Here is a 9356-nt window from a genome sequence, read left to right on the forward strand (position 1 = left end):
TGAACATTGAAAAAAATAAACAGATGAGTGATTTTAACTTTGTAATGAAAACACAACCTGTTTCCTTAGCTTATTTCCCAATGCGTGGCCTTTATACCTTCCTAGACCAGCACAAGCCTCTTGAACAACCAAATCAAAGATACCTTTCAATCACTGGCTGATTTTCTTTTCAAAATGAAGCAAAATGCACAGGTATATGAAGAATAGCATTCCATAAACTAAGCAATTCATAATCAAAATCAGATTCTAGCTGGAGGGCTATTGTCAGCCCTGCTTAAATCAGGCCATTTTATTTAAGCACTCAGATCATTTCTCTCAGCTCAGTAAGTAGGTGGATGTTAGCAGCTAAGGTCATCGAAAAGATTTACTTTAAAATAAATTCAACAATTGCGAGCACCGCCCTCTCCATGGTATAAAGTGTGCCTCGCTTTGAACATGCATATAAAATTTCATTAAAGTGCAACATAAAAGTTTTACATTAGAGGAACCCAGTGCTGGACCTTTGTTTAACAGTCATGATAATTTATGGCGTGGATCTGCTACAGTTAAGTAGAAAAACAGGCTTCTCACTATGAAATACAAGGCATAAAGGCTGAAACTCAAGGAAAGCTGGAGGAATCCCAACCCTCCGACCACTCAATTCTTCTTCAGATTTTTGTCACACATACTTCTTCAACGTTCTCCGCACAGATTGAGACACAATACCAGTCCTGTACCCCTCTACCTTCAAAGCTGGTTTTCTCAGTTCTAAGCATATCTTAGGATTCATAGAAATCTATTTTTTAAGCACACTGATAAATAACAGGGGTTCGAGTTTTGCCTTTCCCTATTAAGCTTTTCTTGGTTACCATCCTTCTTTCTCGTTACTTTCTGCGCAAGAGACCAGACTGGCTAGGAGACCTTCAAAAAGTTACAATTAAAACACTATCAGGCAGGCAGAGGGGAGGTATTACCACCAGGATCTAAGCAACTGTCTTTGGAAGACAGAAGCATTTGCATAGAGCCCTCTTGGAGCTGATGGGGCTCTCATATCAATCAACACATGTTTCTTGAGCACCTGTAATGGGAAAGGCACTGCGCTGAATGATGCGAGAGGGCGTACGCCACTGCCTAGAAAGCGGTGTGGCTATCTAAACACAAACGACTTAATGCAACAGTAGTGACTCAGTGAAAAGAACACTAAACACAAATCCTGAGACCATCCACACACTGTGAAAACTTAGGCAAGTCACTTAACCTCTCTGAACTTCAGTTTTCGTGTCTACAAAACGGAGCCAGTAAGACCAGTCCTGACAAACCCACGTGGTTATTGTGAGGATCAAATCAAATGATAGATGTGGTAAGTTATAAAGCTTTGGAAAGAAATGTTATCAAGCTCCTATGCCCAGCTTTGAGGCTCCCAATTAACTAGACAATATACCATGGTCTTCTTTAAGTTCAGGTACCAAATCTTCAAAATTAGGGTATTCGAATTTAAATGGACAGTTCTCAAGGACTTGAGTTTTGCCATCTATATATATATATTATACATACTATATATGAATGGCAAATTACAATACACATATTGTAATTTGCCATTCATACGTTTTCATTAAAGGGGCATCCATGAAAGAAGTGCTAAGGGATTGTACCATTACATAAATTGTTCCTTATTCAATTAAAAGAAAAAAGCAGAGTTCCATGGCTAGTCGATTACATGGTAATTCCACAGATACTTTTTTTTACACAAGCATCATATACACAGTCCAATCCGTTTGTTTCAGTGAGAGCTAAACGCTCGAACCCACACAGGAACAATAAATAATAGGCAATGAGGTTTTGCAGAAAGGCACTTGAGCTGGAAATTGGGAGATGCGGATTCCTGACCCAGCCCTACTACTAACCAGGCTGTGTGAACTTAGGTGAGTCAATCAACCTCTCCAGGGCTGTTTGCTCATCTGTAAAATGGGAATAACACGTGTACGTTCTGATTCACAATGACCGAATGAGATGATGTATGGAGAAGGATCCCACCTGTTGGAAAGGCTCAGACAATATGTCAGTTGTTGCTGGTGCAGGTTCTGGGATCAGCTCCATCTAGGCTGGAACCTGAATTGCATCACTGAGTATCTACTGCCTCCATTTCTTCATCCAAAAATGGAAATCATAATAGGTCCCATCTCATAAAGTTGTCTGAAGGATTAAGTGAGACTGAGTATTTAAAGCACTAGCTACTCCGTCATGTTTGGGGCACAGAGTATACACCCAAATAACAGTAGCAACAACGAGGATGCGTCCTACTACAGATACAGGTGAAACACACACACACACACACACACACACACACACACACACACACACACACACATGACACACTCCTCAGAAAGGTTTCTCCAGGTTGTGGTCTTGAGTTCTTAAATCAGCAACACATTTCTTTCCATTATCAGTAAACAAGTTTTTAAAATCTCTTTCTTTATCCCACAGCAATCAGAAAAAGACAAAATTAAAAGTGAAAAATGTAGTCACTGTACCAGTTGTTTTGTCTACATGACAGGCTAATCAAGTATGTGGTAGTTTCCCTTTCTGAGGTATGAGCTATAAGCTCATAGGACTATGGCTTCTAGATTGTTCCAGAGATGGCCATTTTATTGGGCTTTTACGATTCTGAAATTGTTAAATATGTGCAGATTTTTCATGCAAGAAATAGTCTCAGCTAAGAATAATGGGCATGAAATAAAGGTTCAGCACATTAAAACCATTCCTATTCAACAATAATGAGCATGTTTAAATACGATATAATTTTTATCCATCTACAAAACGCTTAAATGTTTGGAATCTCGTTTATGTCTATAATGACAGATTCATATTTGAGGCAGTCGTTTTCAATCTTGATTTGTATATTTTAAAGTTGTTAAATGCTTGACTGAATCATTAGCAAAACAATTCATGTATCATTAAACTGATTTCTAACATGAGATAATTTTCTTCCTTGTCCAATAGACGTGCCTTCTAAGATTTACGGGGACAGCATTTATCTTTGGGGGTTTCAGTGGGTGTGGAGGAGACCTCGTCACTAGCTAATTTCACCACCTTGAGTCGCGCCCTCCCATATACTCCCTTAAGAAACTCAAGCCCAAGTGGTTTGCTGAATGAATGCTCAAACAAGCCGGAGAATGCATATTGTACCAGCAAAAAAAAGACCACTGACTGTCTCCCTTGCAGTGGAAAACAAACAGAGGGGGAGGGGGAAAGATAAATGGCTGGAGGTAGAGAAAGAGAAATCCTGGCAACCTGGAGGCGCCGCCCCGCCCCCTCCACATTCCTGCCACCCCCAGGTAGACCAAGGTTGCGTTCCCTGTCTCTCCCCGACCTTCCCATCCATAAACAGGCCTCTTCCACTCTTCCGGAGGATTGCAGCGCAGGAGGCCTCCAAGATCTGTGTGCGCAGAGCAGGGGGAAGCAGCCGGGCTGCTGCAGTGCATGGGCCATGCCCAGCTGGAGCTGAAACAGTTCACTTTTGTCTGGAGAGCAGGGTCCCCGCCCCCCATGGCTGAGGGAAACTGGGGAAAGCGGGGCTGCTGGGGCAGCCCCGGGGGAGGAGAAGCCTGGCCCGCACATGGCCCCTTCCCAGCCTGGACGGCCCCACACAGACCTTTGAACTTTCTATTTATATAACAGTTTAGTGAGTTTAAGTCTCTTCCTGTATAACTGCCCGTTTGCAAGCTCGCCTCTAATTAGGCTACTTGTGAGACACCACATAAAAACTACAAACCATGGATGCCGGCCTCCGTCCTTCGCTGTGAGAAGTCGGCCACTGTCACAATGGCTTAACTACAATTTTCACCAGGCTTTTGAACATTGTGATTTTGCTATCACAGTGGTTTCCTTTTCCCTTTTTATTTTTTAGAATGAGCCCTTTGCTGTACCTATCTTCCCTTCTTTCCTTCTTTCTTTTTCAATAATAAAAAGAAGATAAGTAAGCATCTCCACAAAAAACCTCGGCCTGTCACGAAGCAACACCTAATCAATACGGGAGGGGTGCTTGCAGGGTGGAAAGGCTGTGCACTTGGTAGGCCCTCGGATTTTGCTGGTAAACAAGTCCAAATCTAGCCACGTGATCTCCAGACACCTCAAGAATTCATTTACTGGGTTACCACAGACAAGTCTACGGAGTGATTTCAACGATAAAATTTGATTTTTTTCCCTTTACCTTTTTTTCTTTTTTTTAAGAGCAAGTGGTGTCTTTGGTGCACACAGCCATCTGCGCCTTCCTCTTCTTTCACAGAATGGTTCATATTAAACTCAGACACAGGTGAACATTGCTCATTCACCCAGGAATCTTGAAGAACGAGAGCTCTGGCCCTTTAATCGACTCCAGAGCATGACCCATTAAGAGATTCTTGCGGTGTGTGAAGTCCAGGGCTCTGTTCCGTTAGGCACCGAGCACTCCCAGACTCGGCACATCCACACTGCAGTCACCCGTGCCCCATCCTTTCCATTTGCATTCCTCCTGACAAATGTGTATGTCTCTAAATGGGCATGCACTTTTTGCTTACTGTAGTCTAGTGTTTGCAAATGACACAGATGCCTGTGTCTGTAAAGTCTTTCCTCATTAAGTCTTGGAAGATGAGTTTGTTTTTTAGCTGGCCTGATCCAGTTATTGTCAGACATCTAGGGTTGCGGTAGAGATGGCTCAGAGCTCTCTGTTCCACAAGTGACTGCTGAGAAGAGATCCAATGGAAATGAGATCCTTAACTTGGCTGGCGCCTTTTTCTTCCTAGGACCTCCTGGGGAGTTAGGGGTGGGGAGCAATGGATGCCATCAGTCTAAGCAACTACTTGCTCCCCAGGAGGGGAAGTAAACATATAATGAACATGTAATTGGCATGCTCTGAATGTCCAAAGAGAGTTTGGAAAGGTACACACTCCCATTCAAGGCAATAGCAAGCTTTTTAGTTCATCCACTATTCACATTGATGTTCCTTTTCTCTGTCGGGGTGTACAACACACAGGCGCACAACCGCATTACAAATGTTTACAAACACAGATGCACAAGGAAGCTTGCCCCTCACGATCAAACAGTAAGAAGGAGAAATTTTCCTGGAACGTGTGCACAGAGGGAAAAGGCCAGCTTATTTATGCAGACGCGTTATACTAATTCATCGGTATTTCACATAATATCCACGGAGTGTCCAAGTCTGCATGTTTCTTAACTGATGTGGCATAGTCAGGGATAGTTTCCAAAAAGGGACAAAAAGAAATCACAACTAAAAGAGCCCACCTCCTTTAAATATGCAACTGCATGTGCCTAAGATTAAACTGAAATTAAAACAATATAATAAACATGTTTTTAAAAACCTAATACCTTGTATATATGTTTAACATTTGAACTACACCCACAAAATCACTTATAACGTCTGTTAAATTAATGATGTTACCCACACCATATATTAGGCAAATTGTATGCAAATAGTAATGCTGTGGTTATCAGTGGTGTGCAAAATAAACCAGCAAAGCAGGGTAAAGGCTGTACACAGGAGCGTAATATTTAACTGAGTAGTAATTTTACCGTGATCTTTACTTTTAAATAACAACAGCATGGTTGTTAAAAACTGTAACCTGTTTTTCTGCACAGCTGATAAAACCCTGCATGGTATCAAAAATGCCTTACAGATTAATACTGATACAGTGTAATTTGTGGCTTCAAGGATTTACCCGGAATCGCTGTAAAATAAAATGTATTGAACTTCTGATTATCTTGGATTTGCAACTAAAGGAGTCATGATTGACATGATGAAGCTATTGGCTAAGAGTATGACCCTTTTCTAAAGAAGGAGATTGCCTAAAATATCACATCAGCAAAGGGAAATCCTTGTAAAAATACACAGCATTCATCGTCAACGGCTGCCAGTACTTTAACATTGCAAAAGATTTCGCACTGTCGGTCGCTACTATAGATTATTCCAACTACATTTGAAAAGGCAATAGCCAAGAGTGCAATTCGAAGTCGCTGCCGCCGCGCCTTCCCCCCGTCTAATTCCATAGGCTGTGGGGGGAAATCGATACGTTAGAATGTTATGACAAATTAACAGTGATAACGTTGGTGCAGGAGGTGAAGCTTCTGTAAAAGTTAATAGATACGCATATCTATTTATACACACGCGCGCGCGCATCACGCAGACTAACAACTTTCCGGCTCCCCAGTCACCTCTGCACCATCTTTCACAAACCTCTCGGGGACAAGCTGACGGTATTTGGGGAAGAGCCGACTAAACCTGTGAATCCGAGCTGGGTGCCCATTAAACCCACAAACCTGCGGCTGCCTCCCAGTGGGGGGCGGACGGGGGCCCGGCCGCTAATTAAATGTGCGTTGACGTCGGAGCGGCCAACTTTAGGGGCCAACTTCAAAAACCCTCAGTCTGGAAAGCCAGACGCCGCGGTCGGCCCGGACCGGGAGTCCCCCGCGCGGTGGCCCCCGAAGCCGCCGCTCGGCGCCCGAGTGCGGGGAACTTGGGCCGAGCGGGTGGCAGGGAAGGTGTGCGCGCCGCGCCGTGCGGGGACCGGGGTGGCGGCGGGGGCGGTGGCCGCCGAGGAAGCGGAGGGCCGCCGGTGGCACCTCGCCGCTGCCTGCCCCCCGCGGCCGGCCGCCGGCGTCGGGCACCTGGAAAGTTGGGGGCATTTCGGGCGGGCAGCATCCGGTGCGCTGGGAAGGCCACCCGGCCAGCCGTTCGGGGAGAAAATCCCGGCGGAGGTCGCGCGCCTCAGCCCCCGGGCAGCACCGGATCCGATTTGGGCCAGACGCAACTCTTTGGACTTGGGAGTGTCAAACGACGCCCTCGGGACCTGCATCCCTCCCTCGGTCCGCACCTCCCCCCACCCGGGCACCCGACCGAGGAGTCGCGGCGGCCGGGGCCAGAGGTGGCCAAGAGCAAGTGGGAAGGCGTCCCGGGCGCCCCACCAAACCCCGGCTCCTCTTAACAAAGGCGAAAAGCCCAGCCCCGGCCCAGGGACCCGCGCAGCCAAGGAGAAGGCAAAAATCAACACCTACCACTGCTGCTCCAAGTCCCAGTCCCTGAAAAAGTCGAATAGATCCATAGCGGCCGGGCGGCTGCGGCGGCCGGGCGTCCGTCCCTGCTGGCGACGGGTCTGCGCGGCTCTCGGCGCGGCTCGCTCGCTGCTCTCCGGCCCTCCCGCCCGGCTAAAAGTGCCCGGGCCGCATCGGCGGCGGCGGCGGGCGCCGGAGGTGCCGGGTCCTGCGCTCTGGGGCGGCGACGGCGGCGGCGGCACCGGGCGGGCAAGTGCCTGGCCGCCCGCTCGGCTCCGCTCGGTCCGCGGCTGCCCGCGCGCCCAGCGCCCCGACGCTGCGGCGGCAGCCGCTGCGGGCTCGAGCCGGCGAGGCCGCCCGCCTGGCGGGCTGCGGGCCGGCGGCGGCGGCGGCGGCGGCGGCGGCGGCGGCGGCGGCGGCGGGGGCGGCCGGGGCAGCGGCAGCGGCGCGGCGCGGCGCGGCAGCCGGGGCGGCAGCGGCGGCGGCGGCGGCGGCGGCTGCACAGGCGGCGGCGGCGGCCGCGGCAGCATCACACACTTACACACTCACAGGGGGCGGAGCCTGGACAGCCCGAAGCCGCGACATGGAGCCGGCACATTATCATCCCCGGATCTGGCAGGGGCTCGCTCCGCCCGCGCGCGCCGCCCGGGACCCCCCCTCTGTCAAGATCAGCTGGTGGGAGCGGCCGCAGAACTGGGGAGCCGGGCCCGGGTCCCGCCCGGAGGGGCAGTTGCAGGGATGCGGGAGGGTGGCCGGCGGGGCCAGGAGGCAGGCTTCGGGAAGGAGACCCTCTCTCGGAAGCCCTACCTCCTCCCACAACTGGGAGTTACGCTTCGGAACCAGAAAAGAGCGCACAAACTGCCTCGGGGATGGGGGTCGACCCCCGCTGCGGCGCGCGCAGTCCCTGCCCGGGGACGCTCCTCGGGCCCCCGAGTACTGGAGCAAACTTTGGTGGGCCCGAGCATCCCTCGGCCCCGCAGCGCAGAGCACTCGGGGCCAGGAAGGAGAAGGCGGTCACCTTCACCGTCCCCGCGGCGCCGAGCGTCCGCACCCGGGCCGGTCAGGCATGCCGCAGTGCCTTGCCGGGCTGCGGGGCGCGTTGCGCACCTAGTAGGTCCGCAAGCTCTGGGCCCTGGATTCTGTAGGCTGCAAGGGTAGGCACGAGGACCACCCTGTGTGGTCCTTGGGTTCCGGATTAGGACGCTGGGCAACTGGGTTGCACTACCACCTTCTCCGCACAACCACCGCGTGCCTTGGGCAGAGGGCTTCTGCACTTTCCTCCTCTGGGAAATGGGAAATCCTCTGAGTGTGTCCCACTATCATCCCACCCTCTGGCTGCCTGTCTCCCTTCTGGCCGGAGAATCTCTCTCCACTTGCAGCTTCCTCCCTCCCTTCAGCCTCCACTGGTGGTCCAGGATCGGGTGGATCCCTTTAGCCAATGCCCTTGGGGAAAGGCTTCCTGGCCTCTGACGCCAGAAAGCGGTGTTGGAAGGGGCGGGGCCGGGGTCTGACACTTCAGGAACAGGAATACCCTGGAGTCCCCGACCTCTTCTTTGCCTTCTTCATGTCATCGTGCAAGCAAAATAGTATTGGTGCATTGTTGAGAGCCTAAGGTGAGGACCCTCTTAGAAAGAGCAGTAGACTGAGCACTGACAGAGCTGGGTTCTGACTGTGTCCGATACTGTCATTGGTTCTCTGTGTGACTGAGCGAGTAAGTCTCTTCTCTGAGGCTCATTTTGTAAAATAGGCTTGATCGCGGTGCCATGTGGCTCTTGCTACTCTGGTGTTGTCCTTTCTGTTTGAATCTGCTTCTCTAATATTATCTCATATTCTCAAAATCACCCAAATAGATTTTCTTTACTTTGTTTTTCCAGAAGAAAGGGAGGCACTGAGACCAGGTAATTTGCCCAGGAGCTGACATTTCTCCTAACGGGGGAACTGACATTGGAACTGAGAATCTGGGAAGCCCATTTAGGTAGAGCTGAACCCAGTAGAAGGTGCTGCAGCTCCAAGAGGTGGAGGGCTTCAGAATCTGAGCTTGAAGGGGCCCAGAGTTTGGTCTCTTTCATATTCTTTATATGGGAAAAAAAGCATGTCACTAACATACAGAAACAAGACACTAAGATTCTGCAGCTGTGGCATCCCATGAGGCTTTGCTTTGTTTATTTATTTTGCAGAGCGCCAAGTTCTTAACAAATACTAAGCTAACTGACTGCAGATCAACCAATGGGCAGACAAGGGAAGACTACATTTCAAATTGCCTTGTCTATTTGTAAACTCCTCTGGTCAAAGACTCCAGGGCAGAAGAGCTATTGGCAAAAATGGTGCCAGGG

At 49.7% G+C, this 9356-nt stretch overlaps 1 protein-coding gene across 1 annotated transcript in view; it reads right to left on the bottom strand.

Annotated features, from left to right (window-relative positions):
• AFF2 (ALF transcription elongation factor 2) overlaps positions 1–7116 on the bottom strand; it is a 487094-nt gene extending 479978 nt beyond the window's left edge. Inside the window, exon 1 of the mRNA XM_060137245.1 lies at positions 7027–7116. Coding sequence (XP_059993228.1) covers positions 7027–7073 — 47 coding nt within the window. The 5' untranslated portion in view covers positions 7074–7116. The remainder of the gene's footprint in view (positions 1–7026) is intronic.
• Between the last annotated feature and the right edge of the window lie 2240 nt (positions 7117–9356).

Source organism: Lagenorhynchus albirostris, chromosome X (genome assembly GCF_949774975.1).
Source record: "Lagenorhynchus albirostris chromosome X, mLagAlb1.1, whole genome shotgun sequence".
Classification (NCBI taxonomy): Eukaryota; Metazoa; Chordata; class Mammalia; order Artiodactyla; family Delphinidae; genus Lagenorhynchus; species Lagenorhynchus albirostris.